General features: G+C 34.3%; 1 protein-coding gene across 5 annotated transcripts in view; it reads left to right on the top strand.

Annotated features, from left to right (window-relative positions):
* spir (spire type actin nucleation factor) overlaps positions 1–19,523 on the top strand; it is a 224,094-nt gene extending 204,571 nt beyond the window's left edge. For 3 of the 5 annotated variants that reach the window (XM_076136634.1, XM_076136631.1, XM_076136629.1), the window contains 9 exons: positions 8,934–9,051; positions 9,187–9,264; positions 10,771–10,882; positions 11,846–11,993; positions 13,192–13,338; positions 13,817–13,918; positions 14,167–14,304; positions 15,585–15,823; positions 16,153–19,523. In XM_076136634.1, the coding sequence (XP_075992749.1) occupies positions 8,934–9,051; positions 9,187–9,264; positions 10,771–10,882; positions 11,846–11,993; positions 13,192–13,338; positions 13,817–13,918; positions 14,167–14,304; positions 15,585–15,823; positions 16,153–16,351 (1,281 nt within the window). In that variant the 3' untranslated portion in view covers positions 16,352–19,523. The remainder of the gene's footprint in view (positions 1–8,933; positions 9,052–9,186; positions 9,265–10,770; positions 10,883–11,845; positions 11,994–13,191; positions 13,339–13,816; positions 13,919–14,166; positions 14,305–15,584; positions 15,824–16,152) is intronic. The other 2 variants (XM_076136630.1, XM_076136633.1) reach the window with 2 other exon arrangements.
* The last annotated feature ends 614 nt before the right edge of the window (positions 19,524–20,137 follow it).

Genomic DNA, 20,137 nt, shown 5'->3' with positions numbered 1-20,137 from the left:
ATAACAGTTAGCCCTTGATCGTCGTCAAGATAAAGTAATAATTACACTGTATCATGTAGTTAACTGTCGCAAGTCATGATATTGTCATGATATAGAATGATGACAGTTTAATCTTACGTCGTGGAAATAGAGCTCACCTTAAAAATCTAAAATGCGTCCGTATAGTTGTAAGAAATAGATTATTATATATTATATAGATAGTTAGAATGTGTTCATAACCCACAAAAAGTTTATAAATAAGCTTCTTTTTAGTCTTAAATTAATGATTACTTAAACAACATAATCATTTTATTAAATTTTCAAAATTGTCGTAGGTTTTCACGAACTTAAAACAATTTTCCGTAGCGCGTGTCGCGTTACACGGGTCAGGAAATGTGCGCTTCAGCTAACCTATTTCCCTCGATTGACTGTTAAAACTTGCACGACAGGATACTGCGACACACTCGAATTTTGACAGTGTTTTGACAAAGAATTATGGTCAATTAATAGAAATTTCTGAGGGATGTTAAAATGCTGAATTTTATTACCAATGGTTTGCTTTTTGATGTTAGAGAATATAAGAAACGAAGATCTGTAATGATAATAAAGGCACCATATTATTGTGGTGTCTTTTGAACAAGATTGAACAGTCAATGAGGGGAAATAGGTTAAGCTGAAGCGCATATTTGTATTATGTAAAAGTTCTAAGTAAAACTAATACAACATAACATTCTGATCAAAGAAAATTAGGAAATATGTGCAGACACGCGGTATCACGATAAATAACCCCAAAACCATATTTTATATGTCAGGAAAGTACTAAAGCTTCAGTGATAATACTTATCAGCTACTACTTGTTTTTTATCTTTATACCTATAAAGTTTATTCGAAAAGGACAGATTTTAATAATGAATACCTACTTGAGTTTTAAAACATTTACGCGAAAAGACAGGAAATAGTGTCAATAAAGGAAATATAAGTACCCATACTACTAAGTATCTAGTTTTACAAATAAGTACCTTTATCATAACATGGGGTAATCAAATGAAAGGACAGTAATGCGTCAATCGTAATAATACCTCACTATGGGAACTAGAATATCCCATGTAAATACTACAAACTAGGTTGCTTTCTACTTCAACACACGTACATTCGTACTATGAAACAGGCAGTACTCATTAAGGTGTCCACGCTAATTATCACAAGAAATTGTATCCTTAAAACATGTACATTTGTGCAAACAGGCCTTAAAAGGCTTCTGTGGCCTAGTTTTTATACTGTCATTCCATTTTAAACTTAATTTCTTAGGTAACGAGGTCGAGTTCTCTACGATAGAGCGAGTCTCAAATGACAGCTAGGGATTTAAATTTTAGATAACTTTAATCATAAGTTGTGAAAGAAGTTTGATACTTAAACCTCTTTAGTTATGAAGATCTTAACTACGGCTTAAATTTAGTTTATTCCAGCTTCCTCTCAACACATTTTAATAGGTTTTATAAGGAAGTGTGTTTTAAATGGTAGTGTGTTTTTAATTGTGCTTTCTTCGTTTATATGGCAGAAACGATTAAATACAATGGGGTATATTATTAGATCATATCCCGGAAAAGGACAGACGCTACTTTTTTATTAAATAAATACGCGGATGAAACCGCAGGAAAAGCTATTACAAATATAAATATCTGCGATAAATTGTTAATTAGCAAAAGCACCTTGAAAAAGCTTAAATCATTACGTAAGAAAACATTAAATGGCCTTGACAGAAATGTACAAATGTCTCATTATATTACAAAAGGTTTCCTTCAAAGACGTTTGAGGTTAATTACCAAAACATTACAACAAACACGAGGCACGCAATAAAGATGGACGATTCGCGATGCCTTTAAAACATCGTCAAAGAAAAAAGAAAATATCAGTATCATTTTTATTTAGGTCATATTTTCTAACATCAAAAGAATGTATGTTTACGTCCTAAGAACTATAAAGAAAGGTATTTTATAGTTGTGAAACTCGATTGTTACGAAAAACAGTACAAGTTTGTGACGTTTTTTTTCCCTTGGGAACAAGAATGTACGGAACGCCAGCCTGACTAGCCATTTTCTTCAATGCTTTTGTTCTATCAAGTTAAGAAAAATTATGTGTAAAACTAAACCTTAAAACTTGCAAATAAAATAAAATGTAGAATTTAAAATAACCTAAAGATGCCGAGGACCAGTTTCACAACTAGAGTGTCTGACGGCGTATTTTATAGTTCAGATAATGTCAGAACATGCATGAAAGAATTTGTCAACATTGTCTGATCTGACAAGTACCGCGATTCTCTACCACTATAGATAACCGGCTAGCTATTGAAAAAATTTGTACCGCCTCTAGCGGACGTCGTAGAAACTAGTTTTGTAGTATATTTCAAATGTCAAACTCTAATGCATAGTTTTCAGCAGATACTGTCTGAAATAAAAAATATTTAATTCCAGTTCTAAATTCGAATTAACCTATGACATTATACTTACTGAAAAGCTTAATCCATATTTTATTCAGTCTTTGAGTGTCCCAGTTTGGCAGCGTTCCAATTCATTAGTTTGAAGCGCAAATTAGATTTATACAGTCTATGTGCGGATAGGGCTGCCTAGGAACTTATTTGGAACTTTTCTGCTCTGGGTGGAAATCTATTTACGAGTAGTTAGTAAATAAGATTAAATTCCTCAGTAAACAATATAATGTATATTTTTAAATAACAATCACAGATTTCGTTAAGAAATAATTGACAGGTATATGTACATATGTAAGTAAGCCAAAGGTCGCTTCCAGTCTTAATATAAGGATGAAATAAGGACCCATTGCCATAATTTCGTCTTTAATTTGCTACATAATTTACCAAAAGTGTTCGTTTCAACATCAACGCAAATTATCCCGACAGTTTTCTATGCGACGGCCCTAAATATAAGGGTGTACGAGGGTTTATACATGTTCTTTATAATTTGGTTAATTGGATGTCATTTCATTAGTGCGTTTAAATGTCAAAAGGTAGCAAATTACCTGTGGGAACTTTTGTAGACTTTTAATGTCAGGAATAGTTAGGGTTTTTCGCTTTAGTAGTTTTTTTTATGGAGTGGGAATTTATTTTAATTAATTTTAGTCCTGTTAGTATTTACATTTTCTTTGCGTGTGTAAATCAGATATTTTTTCGTTTGATGGCCAAGCGAGATGCGAATAACTAAATTCAAGTTTTTTATACTAATTTGTCACATGAGGGTTCGGAGATGGTTTTCGCACGTAAAGTGTATATTTTAAAGTATACATTTTCATTATAATATTGGTGTTTGTATCAATCAGCGTGTGTAAAGAAAATAAACGTGACTTTTATACAAATAACTTACAAATATGTTAGCGTGATCACACGCAAGTATTTCGTATATTTTCGTTAACAGAAAAATTTTGTAACTCCAAAAAATACTTGCACAGTTTTTGTGTATTTTACATAATAATAATATTTCGTAAGTGTTAACCAAATATAATTATAAGTAGTATGTCATTTCAAATGAAAATATTGCATTAAAATAACTAATTTCATTAACGTCTAAATATTATTTCACTTTGCTTCTTTGCTATTTGTGGTGAATTTGAGACCAACGATATTCAGTCGTATTCATTTTAATTTTATTGCCAATTTCTCCAGGCATGATAAGTCATAGTTCGGCCTATACTCTTTAGCTAACTTACACTCGGCTTTGCTCGCATACAATTTATAATGCCTAATAACAACCCTAACAAAAGGCACACAATCATATCGGCTTATTAAGATAACTCTCAAAAACAAATAACTATAAAATACCAGTGCAATATTAGCAGCTACACATAACGTATCCGTAATAGCTGCTTCCCTCCGAATATTACAGCTAAATGGTCTTTTACGACATCCACAACGTGTTATGAGTTGTCACAGCTCGAAGAGTAATAAACTATATTGTCTTACTATCACTAAACTTGTGTAGTGATGTTGGCTGTTACCGATTAGAAGATGTACAAAGATAATGTGAGGTGCTTTTTGGTTTGACTGTTTTGACTTCAAGTAATTAATTGTTAGTTTAATCGAGTTTTTAGTTCATTGATTACTTATATTTTTTCTTCTCTTTTTTTAAGTTTTTCTTATTAGAAGCATGCTTTTTTTATTAAAGAATTAAGTGTCGTCAATAAATGCGTTTTTAAAATTCACCGTAAAAATATGGTGAGTATTTTCTGCAACGTTTTTGTTTTGTTTCCAGCTGGTGCAGTAGGTTAACTTAAGGATTCATATTTGTTAGTTTCAAACAATTAGTATAAGGTAAACGCTACGTCGCTTTAATGCAGAGAAGCAGAATATTAGACTAGCTTTCCTTCCTGCATAAAACACAGCATAAAAATACACCGAAAACAGCCAGCTAAAAATGTATGCCAAGTCACGTCCAGTCTCCCACAAGGCATAAAAGCGCAGTGTAAAGCCTCCGCGTAGTTAGTGCCCATAACTTTCCCTATAATATCACAATGGGACATACCTGTTACCTGTTACTGCAGTACAAGTTTTTGTGTTATGCAAGTGACTACATCACTGGGTGCTGTTGTAGCGATACTTTCACGCGTAAAGGTGAAATATTGGTGTAGTGGTTTTGATAACCTTTTAGACGATAATGTTAAAAATTGGTGTTGTTTTTTCATTTGTCACCTATTTTTGATATATAATCTGGCTTATATTATATTCGGTTACGGGCGTTTTTTTCCGCAAAAGTATATTCAATTTTGTATTTTTTCAGTAGAAAAGAATGTTTTGTTTGTGTATCTAAACCTTTAAGATTTTGATCACAGAATCATTGTGTTTTGCAGGACGTATCTAGTTAGTTTGCGCACTTTTGACTACTTATTGTTATACTATTACTAACTCATTATTTGTAATTTAAATGTATAGAAGAGAATTTAAATTTTTTTGTCATTTTTATTCCTCACATCATGTGCCTAGAGAAAATAGCATTGCGCGTTATTCTAAATGCAATATGCTTTTCTGACATTTTTATTCCACGCATCGCTAGTCTGAGGAATGCATTTCGCGTTGTTCTAAATGCAACATCTATCCTATAAGTACTACAGCTATCAAAGTATTATAAAGTAGCAATCCGAAGGGTGCCTTTGCAGTTGGGATCACACTATGTAAAATGCATGAGCCAGACAAAGAGCTAAGAGAATAGATAATAGAAATCCTTAGACGGATAAGGTCAATGGATATTTTAGTATTCATAGATTTCTTGCGATATTCCTATCGGGAGTTATTTACTACAGATATCACAGCAATGTTTATGGCATTTTGCTTCAGAGCATTTTTTATAGTAGTCTACTTTTATCGGTAGTGTATTTAGTCAATCCTTGTTCACGATTTAATATGTTTTCTTAATTGTCTATTTGTTGTTTCCTTGTTATTTTTCTGTGTCCGTTGCAGCATTTTAACTATGCCTTGGTGTTTATACGGTATTTAGAAAAAGATAAGTAGGTGTATGGAAACAGTTCTTAGATCGAATGAAGTTTTTCAAAACATTATTAATCTGCTATATCCTTTTCTAGGATGCAAATCCATTAGCCTGCTTATTTTATCCAAATGGTTTCAGCAGTTTTGTGTAGGTGCTAGAAACATACGTATTTTTAATAATAATATTGGCAATAGTAGTGAAGATTTTTCTTTTATTCCCACTCGCTACGGTCACAAAGTCACTAATATGTTATCTAACGTTTTAGCAGTTTTGGACAATAGGAAATCAATTAATAATGGTTGTTTGTACAAATTAAGTATTTAATACACCCGGAAGTTTACGTTCAGGCGAAACTGTGTGGTTTGCTAAAAGCTTAGTAGATAATATGGTATGGTGAATCTGTTGATGTCTGACCGAGTCACGAATAAGGATGTGTTATGCTAATTACTGCTTTAAATTACTATTTATTTAGATTCATGACTTGGTGATTTACTTGCAATTAGTACTATTAACTATTCTATGGTCTTAGTAGCAAGTTTTTGTAGACATCTTCGTCTGCCTGGAAGGATTTTGCGGGATTAAATTGTCGTATAATTTGTTACATTTAGGATAAAAATTTGTTAAGCTGGTTTTGTGTGATTGAGTAACATCATAAAGCTAACATTATGTATGAAAGTAAATCTTATTCATAATTTCGATTGAATCTAGTGAAGTATGTTACTTTTGAGTATAATTTTACGAGGTTTCTAGCAATGCTAGGTTTTTATCTAAGAAATTCTTAGTTGCTGTTGTCCAGTTTGGAAACGTGCCCAGTAAATGACTGTATATGTAAATAAAACTTAAAGTAACTCAATGCAAACACTCTTTGCAAAGATACAAAGTTATTTATAAGAGAGGCTCGTGTTTTCTTATTACATTTTTTCTACTACGTCTTTGTAAAAATGAACAATCGATTAAATATAGCTCTTGCTGTGAAACGTAGTTGTAAGGTTTCGCTATAAGTGTATAATTGTATATTCTACGCGGGAAATTTAAAATTAATAAAAAAAGAGGCAGCTGCAAAAACTAGTTTAAATAATTGGTGTGTATTTTTAATGTTAGGAACTATAATTACGAGTTTTTTGATAATTAATTAGTTCATTGTAAATGAGATGTTTAGTTTTCGTGACAGATTCAAGACTAATTGTATTTTTCTTTCGTGAGGCTCAGATAATTGCTTTAATCATGTTTTATATTAAAGAAGTGCTATAAAGACCCGCAGATTCCTACATTTTTATTTAAATCTATTGTTACTAAGACTTCTATTTTATAATACGTATCTAATTTGTTCACGAGACCAAAGTTCCGTATTGAACAAAAGTGAATCCAATCAGCCCGATGTCATCTGATTTCATGGTTTATTTGACAACGGATTTTAACACTTATCACGTACATAATAAAGACTATTTTAATAAAAGATGTGTGAAAATTTCTTGCGTAATATTCTGAAGATTCGCTTCTTGTGATTTTAACTTTGATTGGCTTTTAAGTTTTTCATTCGGAATTAGAATCTAGTATTGATACTGAAGCTCAGTACTTTAATCGATTTGAAGTTTATTTGAGCGATTGAAATTTAAATTGAGTTTTTGTAGTAAAAATACAAGCAGAATTAAATCGGCGAAATTGAACTGGCATTTAAAAATCGTAGGATTGTGTTTTGTTTAGACTCTTGGGTGGCTTGAACTACACTCAGCGGCAGAAAAAGTGGCCCAAGCGCTTATCGTGAATTTGTAAACAAATTAAGTAATATATGAAAGATATATTGTTGTAAGTAGTTGCGAAGTGATCTGTTTAGCGTTATGAAGTGTTGAATTTCAGATTAATTTAAGTGACGGATGACTTTTTCTAACAATGTGTGTTAGAACTGAATTCAGTGTTGATTCGAGAGGTCAGTTGAATTCTGTATTTTGAAATATTGCTGCACGGAAACGATTTTCTTTGTGACTTTTATTGATTATTGGTCTATTTAGATTTTAGAAAAAATTTGAAGATGCCACTTACTGCTGAACAAGTGGCTTAGGTGGTCTTGTTGTCCGATCAGGGCCATTACCATTGAGAGGTGGCTGCATTTTTCAATGTATCGCGTACCACTTTAAGGTCTGCGATTAGGAGGTATCGTGAGACTGGTCTCTACACGCGGCGACTAGGAATTGGACGAACACGATGTACATCCGCAAGAGATGACCGATTTGTTAACCTCAAGGTGCTGAGAAACCGCTTTCTGACAGCGTTTGAGATTCACTAGAGGCTTCAAGCGGCACGCGGAGTCATTCTTAGTGAACGGAACATGAGGCGAAAGATAAAAGAACGTAATTTACAGGCAGGAAGACCAACCCGAGTACCAGAACTCGAGAGACACCATCGAGTTGCGCGATTACGGTTTGCTCGTAAACATGTGAATTGGCTATCGACCAATGGAGCAAGTTCTTGTTAACCGATGAGTGCTGAGTAGCATTAAGAGCACCAAATGGTCGTGAGAGAGTGTAAAGACGCCATTAAGGACGGTTTTTTCCCAACACAACACGTCAGACGGTCAGTTACAAAGGTAGGTCTGTTATGGTATGGAGAGGTGTATGTTTGGAGGCACGTACGGAGCTTGTCATCGTAGATCAGCGCCTAACAGCAGCCGGGTACATTGAAGAAATCTTCCAAGACCATGTTGTACCACTTATGGATTTCATTGGTCGGGAGGATTAACTCTAATGCAGTTTAATGCGCGCGCTCATAGCGCCCGCGTTGTGGAATCGCACCTTGCTGATATCGGGATTCAAAAACTGGCTTAGCCTGCTCACAGTCCAGACATCAACCCCATAGAACATGTCTGGCACATGCTAAAAAACAGTGTATGCGCACTGCCCAACCCACCAGAATCACTTGGTGAGCGAAGAACCGCTCTAGTCAGAGTGTGGGATAAAGTTCTTCAAGAAGTAATTAAAACATCCTCCAAAGCATACCAGAATGCATTCAGGTCACCATAAATGCTAGAGGAGGTAACACGCGGTATAAACTAGATTTTTTCTTTGGTGCAGAATTAGGTTTTTGCAAAAACTTTCAGTAAGCGATTTCGACAAAAGCTGTATTTTTTCATTTTTCCCATTTTTGATTAAAAATTACGACTATTTAGTGTAAATTGTAACTAAACTTGTGTATAAACTGTTTAACTAATAGTTATAGCCAAAATAGTAACCATATATTGATATTCTAAAAAGTTTTATCGTAGTTTTGCTTTGGGCCACTTTTTCTGCCGCTGAGTGTATTTTGATACTGGGCTGACTACTCAACCATATACGATTAAAAAATAAAAATCCTGTATGACAAGATGTATAAATACGAATGAAGCTAAAGTTAATAGGGTTCGTAGCTAGTGGCTTTTTTGGTCTTTGGTGTGTAAATAAATATAATAACGCCAAAATATTTTGTTCACAGGACGATGAAGATGAAGACGATACAGAAACCTGTACCAGTCCAGAAGTATGCGCGCCCCAACCTTTCCCAAGGCACACCGCCCCTCAGCAACAAACACCAAAACCTTGGAAGAGAACCGGTAAGTTAAAACACACCTTATATTTACTAAAATAAAGTCTACATTCAATTGTCCCTATGATTCGAGATTAAAAGTATTACACAACCTTCCATGCACACCTTGGCTATGTGGTGATATGTTTGATGACGTCAGCAGAAGAGCCGCCGCGGGCGCCGCCGCGCACTCGCATCTCTCACGACGAGTACCATCAGTTCTGCGACCAGACCCTCGAATGTATGACAGCATGATACAAAATGTCGCATGACAACACCGCTTAACTTCTTTTGCGATGGGAATATGCATGATGATCATCTTCAGAAACTTGAAATTGAAACAAACGAACCGTCTTTTAAATGTTTCTGATATACACAATTTAACTTAAGAGAATAGAAAATTAAAATCTCTCTACTTGAAAACCTATGGGAACTTGTCTACCTAAGGCTTATTGATAAGGTAGAAGATGACGTCATAGTTCACCATCCTTATCGTCTTATAAAAAAGTCAAGATTTGGGATACTTTTCATCATGCATATAATTCCTATTGAAAACGCTTTGCAACTGTCATCTTTCATTGTTTTTACAGTATTAAGGGTCTTACCGTCTCCGTCACTCCGTGCCCTTCCAACTTTTAAATGTTATTTGTTTATCAGTACATTTAGTGTATAGATATCCTTACTTATGAAGATAGTTCACCAGGGTTTAGGACATTCTTTTTATCCTGAGAGAAAATATAACCAATTGTGGTTCTGGTCAGTTAATATTCACAAGAATTTTGTTTTCGGCGCAGTCCAGAAATAAATATACTTGTATCACTAGATATTTCTAACTGTCAGTGAGCGCCAATATTCACATACAAATGGCATAATTTTAGACAAAAATACGTTTCATTTGAGCCACGGCCTCTACCAAATAATAGCTAAACTATAAAAGTATCCATAGCTAGCTTTCTTAAGCAAGTGATCTACTATTTTTATAAGTAAGGGAAACAGTGTTTAATTGTATTATTCATCACAGATATCCTTCATTAGCCTCGTTGAATGTAACTAGCGTCATTTGTACCTTAGGTTAATTCCACGTATTTATACGTAACAGACTAAATTCACTCCAAATCTGAACACGTTTGTACTTTGTACTAATAAATAATCTTTTATTATCACTGTAATCGATGTTTATAAAAATGTATTCTAGATAACTTTTAGTACTTGTATTGTGTTCATTGCAATTGTTTTAATACAAACTATTTTTAAGCAAATATTCATCAAGAACAAAGATACTGGCCTTAGATTTTCTATAATCATTGATATTCCGATTTTAATTAAGCATAATATTAACTTATTCTTGTTTGAACTCGTCCCTTTGTAAGCAAGGAATTGCTCTAATTTATGTTGATTTTCAATTATAGCTTTCCTTGAAGAAGTAGACTTGAATAAACTTTGGCAATATTAAAGTAGTCATTACTGAACGGGTATTTACTTGTCCTATGTAATTAATTCAAATCTTGACGACGAGAATGAACAAAAATTTAACATTTTCTAAAGTTAAATTTTTTTGTTGTTGCTTAAACCAAATTTCCATAAATGGTACAGTTTAGCCAAAATGGTTTAAGCGGCAGTACCTAATTAGCAAAAATAGTATCTACTCAACTCTACTCAACCATTCTCGTTTATCCAATTAAAATAGATTTGTAGGGAAGTTAGTTAATTAACTTGACAATATTTTAAACTTGGTGTATATCCTCAGCATACGACCTGGCGACGCAGTGTCCGTCGCGGCGCGCGTCCATGCGACGTCACACCGTCACGCACACCGTCTGCCCACCCACCGATGGAGCACATTCTTTGCCACATTCAAGGTAAGGAGACACATGGTATATTGAGACTAAGTTTGGGCAAATTCCCTTCCTGTATCTCTCGACAATTTAGGTAAAATTTTTGGATTGCACATTTCCAGCAATTCTGTCATTCTTTCTAACTAAATTAAAAATACTTCAGTATCCATTTCAATCAATGTGTAAGGAAAATGAATGTAAAACATTTTAATCAATCATAATCAAAAAACCGTAATTTGTCTTGTAAAGCTAATTATTAAGAACTTGACGAGCCCTGTAGAATGGTATACAATTCACGAATTTAAAACTTACTATATCTGAGAATTTGGTTATTCAGGAGTATTACTGTATCGTATATTAAATCGTGTCTTTATAAGTAACGATTCACTTCACAGCTCTAGATACTCACCTTTTTATCAATGACAAAAATATTGAGGGCAAAAAACTGCACTACGCATAAAACCACGCAGACTTTCGAAAGTTGCCACCTGAGGTCTAATGTCAAGAGGTCAAGTTTTATGTTTCTCTGCTTAGAACGTAAGGTCGTTACAGTTATGCTATTAATAATAATCGCATAGATGTCGATATAGTAACGGAACTAATTACTGCTGACATTTAAAATCTTTGTCATTGATGCGGAATGTCGGGTTAATTAGGTCTGGATTTTACAGATGCATTTGTAATAGCAATTAATTTTTATACCATAATATATCAAAGTGAAATGGCTTCGTTCTTAACGCTATCAACAGTGACATTGATAAACCTAAAAACTAAAGCAAGTATAAGTGATATTTTGCAAAAATTATGTGTTAACTACAGTATGAAAAACTACCGATGTTAGGATATTATTATCGATTATAGATTTGCCATAATTTGATCTATCGGTGTAGTAAAACCTACTGTCTATTTAACCATCGTTCAATAAATTACTTAAACAAAGCAGTGTTTTACATACCAACATTACTAATTTCTTAATTTGTCCACCAGGCCAGGTTCGCGAGCATCATGCGCGGGCGCCGCATCCCTCGCCAGCAGCGACGCGGACGGGCCGCTCAACGAGCTGTCCTGGTCCCGCTCCTCGCTGCAGGACGAGCTCATCAAGTCGGTTAGTGGCAGCCCCACTCATGGCTCGCATGTGAGTAGAATATAGCTAGTTCACGGAAGGAGTGGTGGTGCAGGTATTAACTGTGTTTGAGATCACAGGGCTGTAAGGAAAAAATTGCAAAACTTTTCTTGATTTATTTTATCACGATGTTTAAAAAAAATTGGATAGTAGATCTAAAACTTAAACGTTTACTTTAGTAAATTTCGCGTTGCTTTTCGCCAACGGGACTTTAGATATATTACAATAGGTATTTTATCTTTGTCTTACCCTGTGGCTCTCAAACAAACTGTGTGGTAGTGTAAAAGCTATAGTGTGCTAGAAACATTATTTGTCTTCACACATGTTACACTATATTTTCAAGAAGACTGACACTGTAAAACTATTCTCATTGATATTACACGACACAATTACACTAACTTTATGTATGGATTCGGCCTACTTATGTCATAAAGAAAAGAACCAATAAATAAATGCAAAGTGCACGAAAATGTACACAACAATAAAGTTTTACGACTTCAAATCTATTATCAACACTTACATAATACGACACATATCGGGATTACATTTGCAGGAAACGCTTGTGTCCATAGATAATCGCGATGTTAGCTTAGTTTCACGCTATTTGCTGCACTGCATGCGTCAGCTCTGTGACTAAATGTTAGCGGTTTCAGATTGCACAACGACTAGTGACATTTTAATGAAATATTGCAGTTCTATCAGAAACCTCTTGGACTTAAAAGGAAAGCGACACTCTATATTCAATTAAATAATTTGTTTATTTCGTAAATATTTGTTAATGTCTGACATACGTCCTATTGGTTTCTGATGTATTTGATCAATCGTTCTATTTTAAATATTAATGTCGTCGTCATAAGTTCATTAATTAAAAGGAGTAAAGTCATATTTACAATATTTGTTATTATTTCACGTTAGTTAAACAATATTTCAATTTGTTGATGTAAGCGACTCGCGCACCTCCAAATAGTAATAACATCGAAAGAGTCGTCAGATCTTAAACGTAATCATTTAATCATGTTATAATAAAAGTCTGCTCTGGTATAAGCGGCAAAGTCGTCAGACTATACAAAATTTCTAATGTGTGCCTAACTGAAATAGAAATCAGCACTATCACTTATTCAGTAGATTAGATAAATTGAAGCATGCCTAAGTAACTGGGGTTAAAAATTTACATTAATACTTAAAATTAAATATATCATTTCAATTTCAGAAACAGTGGCAGGACGCCATAATGTCTGACGACCGGTTGTCTCTGACTTTGGAAGAGATAGTCCACATCAGGTCTGTACTGACGAAGGCTGAACTGGAGGTTCTGCCTGTCGAAGGCAGGGTCAAGGAAGACGTTGAAAAGAGAAGGGTGAGTTTTATACTATTGAGTATTGGTACAGTTTTTTAAATTCTTCTTTATCTTAAACTTGTGCGTTTGTAAAAGCCAAAATCTAGACATATATGTTTCTGTCTTCATCTTGTGTTTTTTCATGTATACTCTGGTCTCTCTCTGGATCAGAACTTAAATATAAATCTGTCTTCAAAAAATATGGTGCTCTAATACGTATCTCGTACCTTTAATTATGAAAATAAGTGCCATTTCATTGAAACATCTACATCATTTTCTTCTGTGAAAAACAGGTTTTCTTCAAGATTAATGTTTAATGTTTGGTTTTATTAAATTTTATGAGGATTTTTAAATGAACATTTAATTAAATAAAAAAGGTAATAATAAAAAGAACGAGAGACTGCTTGTGATACATTTTAATTTAAAAAAGACAAATGAAAATAATATGAAATTTTGTACGTTTTACGATGCTTATGTAATTTATTTTGTTTGTCCTCAGGTATGCTTCTTATGTTTGAAGACCAGATTCGGCATTTTCGGCCCGTGGGGTCAGAAATGCAAACTGTGCAAAAAGACTGTCTGTCAAAAGTGTTGTTCAAAGGTAAGTTTATATATTTGAGTAGAATTGAATTTTTTAAATGGTTTGTCTCGAGTAGGCATGTTTATCTCCCTGATTTGTAGATTTGAAAAGCTGGAGTTTAAAGGAAATATATAATAGATCTCTTTGATTCTAACCAACTACTATAAAATTACAAATGTATATAGTGTTAAGCGTAAGGAACAAAAAACAAAAAAAGGCAAACCAATTGAGATGTTTCGATCAAAGCTTAAACTATGTGTTTGTTGTAGATGAGGATTCCCACTGAGCACTTTGCTCACGTGCCCGTGGTACTGCTGAGTCCTTCACTGCTGCCATCGCCGGAGGACGAGGCGCACTCCTCCTTCCCGAGGAGTCTCATGTCAAGGCTCGTCTCTCCTGAATACTCGGTAAGTACCAAGTAGTAATATTATGACTGTTTTGGAACATATAGCTATTAGTCGGACTGGTTATTTAGTGATTTCTCTACGAATAAAATAATTACAAAAAGGTACAGGCGGTATTAAAGTAGATAGCTCTGATCTGATAAATTAAGTAATCTAATAAAGATAGTTAATTTGACATTGAGCTTGGATAAAAGTTTCTTTCTCTTCTCAACGCTCTACCCCTTTTCCGAGATGTTTGTAGATTCAGTTATTAACTATACCTAGACTATCATAAGTGTAATTTGACCTAAATGAATAATTGATTTGATTGATTGGGAAAAAAATCGAATATTTTAGATTAAGCAAGAGATCTTATTCCTATCCAAATAATTGTTTTGCAGTAGTCGTTTAGATTCCAATACTGCCACAATATTACTTTTCCATAATATTATCCAATAGCGCCACTTTATGCTTATATCAAAGGAAATAGCTCTTAATATTGTGCATCAAGATGATAATGCATCAGATGGCTTCATTTCCCGTACTCGATGATTGAGCGGTGCCGTGAGTGACCGCAGATTGCGGACATGGCCGCGAATGGCTGATCGTTTACGACGCACCGCTATATCACCACACGTTTACTGATCGTACTTATAGTGTGGGAAGTTTGTTCTTATTACGTACTTATGTAAATATGTGATCGTTGCATTTACCTATATTAAAGTTTATTTAAATATCATTTTTGTTGATTTGGCTCTAAAACTTTTTAGGGACTAAGTGTAAAAAAGCGCCAGTGTTGCGTTTAGTACAGCCATAAAAAAAATCAGAAATTTCTCTCGTGCGAATAAGACATTAATTCACTTTTGCCTTTTTAATATATCAGTTATAAGTAGGTATCTGTAGCCCTACCATGAGTTGGCGTAGTTAAAAACTAGAGTAGTTAACGTGAGAACGCAACTACAACAGTGGGCTCAAATAGGGAAAGAATGAACGACAAAGCCAATCTACATTCACTGTTGTTTAATTTAACTACACGTTATTAAATATGGCGACCCATGGTAGCAATTTTGGTACCTTAACTACCCGCTAGAGGCGCTGTTCGAGTTTTACGAGAACTACAGTGTCTCCGGGAGACTATAGTTACCAACTCATGGTAGCGCTACTGTTATCCATAAATTCAAAGCTTGCGAACGATAGGTAACAGTGCTAATCCACTTACGTAACGTAGGTTAACGGTAATGTATGTACCTACCTATCTACCAAGCACCTTAAAAGTATCTCTCATTATTTACTTTTTTCCACAGAGCATGGTAGAAAACAGCGTAGGCAGTGCCCCGAGCAGTCCGGCGCGGACGCGGCGCGGCACCGGCACTCGGCCGACCGCGACCGGCAACTCCGCGCACTCGGCGCCGGGCTCGCGCGGCGGCTCGGCGCTCGGCTTCAGCGACACGCTGTCCGTGCCCGCCGACTGTATGTCACGCAGTGTGGAGGGACCGCAGGCTATGTCGCTTGTTAATACTCCTCCTTCTACGTTAGATCGCAGGTTTGTATTATGAACAGATTTTTGTTTGTTGTTCATGTGATGGCAGTGGATCTTAGAGTTTAGATGTACTGACATCATACTATAGCTGATGTCGAGTGGTTGTTTTCAGGTTACGTAGTCCTTAGTCGTTTAAGTAACTTTTTGTCATTTCACTCTTGACGAAAAAGCTGGCCAAGGCAGCTGAATTTACTCAGTTAATCGAAATCTAACCTCATACCTTAGTAAAATACTCTTTGTCTTGTTTATGTTTGTTATCGAATCTCTAGATGAATAAATAATTGAACAAACAAATAAACATCATAGTCTAATCCTTGCATAACTTCTTCCAGGGCGAGGTACGGGCGCAGCACCACCGGCGTGACGGCAGCGGAACGCCTCCGCGGCGTGCAGATGGCAGTGTGTCACGACTGCAAGGCCATGGTGCTGCAGATCATCAAGTCGTCGCGCGCCTCGCGCTCGGCGTCGCGCGACCGCGCGCTCAGACACCTCACGCTCGACCTGGCGCCCGTCTACACCGCCGACTGTTAGTGCTCGCGGCACACGCTCCAGTAACACGCCAACTAACGCAACAACATACTATTGGACGATTGTGAGCAGCTTGGTGCAAATATTGGTACAAATGGATATTATGTCAACTGATTTGATGCAAATATCGGTCGAATATTAGTACAACTGGACATGTCAACTGATATGATGCAAATATTGGTACAATTGGATAACTGTCAAGTTATTTGATGCCATCTGTCTAGTATTTGAGACAATCATCTTGGAGCCAACCTTTGGTCAACTTGGCGCAAATACCGTTGATTATTTAAGGGCTCCCCAGTTGCGACCTAATCCCAACGATTGGTACAACCTTCGGGAAATCAGTGTTTACGAGCGATACCAAAACATTTACCTTGTGCATCCACAACAATATTGTGATAGTGTGAGTAGTGCAGATCCTATATACTTTACCCGAGTACCTTACTTAGTGCTTACTGTGTATACCCAACAAAAACTATCTAATATTTTGAAACTTTATAAGTGCGGGTCTCCAAATAGTTCTCAAGTGCGCTCACTATTATCGTGTCATGTCGACAGTTGGTGTACTTACCTGGATGTGGTCGCTTGCACCATACGGTGGCGGTCTATACCTGGTGCAAACTACTCAGTGGAGATACTAAGTTGATCTGTTCGTATTTCTACTGCGACACAACATAAGACAAATATTGGAAGGACTAAGTTATGAACCAACATACTAACATAGCATGTTCTCATCTATCTCCTATTCATTTCCTATAGGATTAATTAAATGAATCTATCATACTTGATCAAATTTACCTCATAATTATTTTGAATTTACACATTATTTTCTACTAACATTAATCTCAACCAATAATGAAATAATATTATACAATTTATTTACAGACCATCTTTGTTTTGTATTTTTATTCTATCTAGATCCTAATAACATTAATCATCTGTAAATAACAATACTCAATGACATTAACTAATAAAATATATCAATAGTCAATAATTATAAGGATATGTCATCAGCACATCATTGACGTCGCGAGTGTTATCGAAGTCAACTCATTATTTATCCAAGTCGGCTCAAATTTATCCAAGTCGATACAAAAAAGGTTCAAGAATCGAGCTTCCAAGGTTGTGTAGAGTCTATGTTGTGTTTCGTATGTGGACCATACATTTTGTTATGACAAAATGAACTTTGACAATACTGTAATCTTTGACAGACGTTACTACCACTTTTATTATTTTATCGCACAAAAATCATAAAGTCATTAAATTATTAAAAATATTTATCCTACATTATCAGAGATACTCATAGTATATTCATAAATTTAATAAAAAATAATGTTATATTCCAGAAATTTACTAAATATTTTGTCACTTAATAATAGATATATTTATATTTTTCTCCGAATTATAGAATGTTTTAATATGTCTACAATTTCAATGTGAAATTTAAAAAATAATTGTGTGTTCAAAAATATAATATTGTACTATGAATGTTGTTGTATAAAACTAAATTATATTGTATAAATGTTATGAAATCTCTTAGAATCTGTGTTATCATCAAACAATAGCAAGAATTAGTCAAATTGTAGAAAAAATATAAAGTCAAGTCTACATTGTATTTATAAAAAAGGTAGTAAAATGTTTAATTGTCAATATAATTTGGCATTTTCCAATAAAGTTTTCTACAATTTGACTTAATATGTACTCTCCGTAGACCCCTGACGCAAAATATTCTCCAGACTAAAGTCAGGATCACACAATAGAATTATTTGTGAATATTTTTGACATTAATTATGTCCGCATTAAATTTTTTGATATTTTTGTAAACTCATGAGTTAAATAATTTTATAGACATTGATGAAATAATCTTTGTGTGGATCCGACATGAAATTGATTGATTGCCTTTTAAATACATAATATGTGTGACATTCAGAGCAATTGTGTTTTCAATAAGTTAAGTTTACTGTGCCATACCAATCGAGAAAAAAAGATTTTATCAGTGACTAAAGAACGATAATCGCATGTGCGTTTAATCGCAAAATGTCACGACATTGTGTGTGAAAAATCCTATGTGCCTACCTATGAGTACAGAACAAGACCATATTTTTTGTTATTTAAGTTATATCTATTTTTCCTTTGGTTCATTACATAAAAACACAAAATAATAAAAAAAAAATCTGAAATTATTTCCTCTAAACCGGTTGCGTGCTTTTGATAAAACTGTATTTTGAAGGATTATTTTTGTAAAGAATTTTTGTTTTTTCTGTTCTTCAGTAATTCGTGATATGAAATTGCGTTTGACAGTTCAGTCGACAGTATGCAACCAGCTTTATTAAGTCTGATTGTTTGTATGAGGTGTATGATTGTGGAAACATTAGTTACTCCATTCATATTCATACTATGCCTAGTTTTACACAGTGGGAATAATAATAATAATCGACCTGCAGGACTGCCCTTCACTAAAAAACAGTGAAGGAAGAATGTGTGCTTATTGAGGCAAGCTATTAACAGTAAACAAGATAAATTATAATGCTTTTTGTAGTCTTCAAAATTATAAAAATATTGCCATAACGTAATTTGATGTAAAGCGTTTGTGTCAAAAATTAAGAACGGCAATACCACCGCCAATTTACTGTATTATTATTCCAACAGTTGCAAACTTAGCTTTAATATTATTTAGATTTAACTAAATTATTTCGCGAAATATACCCACTATCTAGTACTCGTGTAAATATAGATGTCTAGAGTAAAAAGTAGCTGTTCTTAATAAAAGAGTAGAACTATTTTCAATGTAATTAATCATCATACTTAAAAACTGGGTTTTCCCTTAACTCTTACATTCCCTCCGTTAATTTAGTTATTTTTAAGTTAATAATAAATATTGTACTGGTAACACTGAAGATGGCCTAACATTTTGACATTTTTGGCAGAATATAATTTTTCTTTTGCGTCAGTAGTATTTTTAACTGAATTTAAATTGTATTTCAAAATTTATTTTTTATTATTAATTATTAATCATTGTATAAAGCCCAGTTATTATAACTTGTAAATGTGTAATTTAGTAGTCTGTTAGATGTTACTTAGATCGTAACTGTTTAAAGAAATTAAGTACTTTAAGTGGAAATAATCGATGATGAAACAAAACCATACTTAAATAAACATAAAATACAAATCGTTATTTGGTTATCTTATTTTACCCAAAACAACAAGCTTCTTTCTATGCTACCTGCAACTCGAACCTGAATTTGGATACTATCTGAATATGTCTATGCTAGGTACATTACCTGCGTTAGAAAATATTAAAGCCAAACTACTAATCGGATACCTACCGGCTAAAGAGAAGGAAGGGGAATTTAGAATATTCCTCGTAAATGAAGCTAAGTGCCATCTATCGGCCACGACCGAAAACTATAGTCTTATGTTGCAAGCGAACTCAGCTCATCCGTAATTTAGATAGAAGATATTATTGTACTATTGGCACTCATTCATTTAAGCATGGTGCATTTATAGTATCAAGATGAACAAAGTAAACAATGACTTTACAAAATCTCAAACTGCATCTATTCTTATTGTGTGTTTACTTTTGCAGAGACAGTGTATTAACCAATAATACCACGATTTGAGCAATAAAATTAATTAACCTTATATTTTAACGATTTGATTGACTCAGCCGGGTGATATGTTGTTTTAATAGTTAAGTATACTAGCACAACTGTCATGAAAAAGTACTAATTAATTATTTACCCCCGGTTTCTGAGGAACATTTAGTGGTAGTTTGTCTGTTCGCGTTTT

This window comes from Anticarsia gemmatalis, chromosome 3, assembly GCF_050436995.1.
Source record: "Anticarsia gemmatalis isolate Benzon Research Colony breed Stoneville strain chromosome 3, ilAntGemm2 primary, whole genome shotgun sequence".
Classification (NCBI taxonomy): domain Eukaryota; kingdom Metazoa; phylum Arthropoda; class Insecta; order Lepidoptera; family Erebidae; genus Anticarsia; species Anticarsia gemmatalis.
This window is presented reverse-complemented; position numbering and strand designations above follow the sequence as displayed.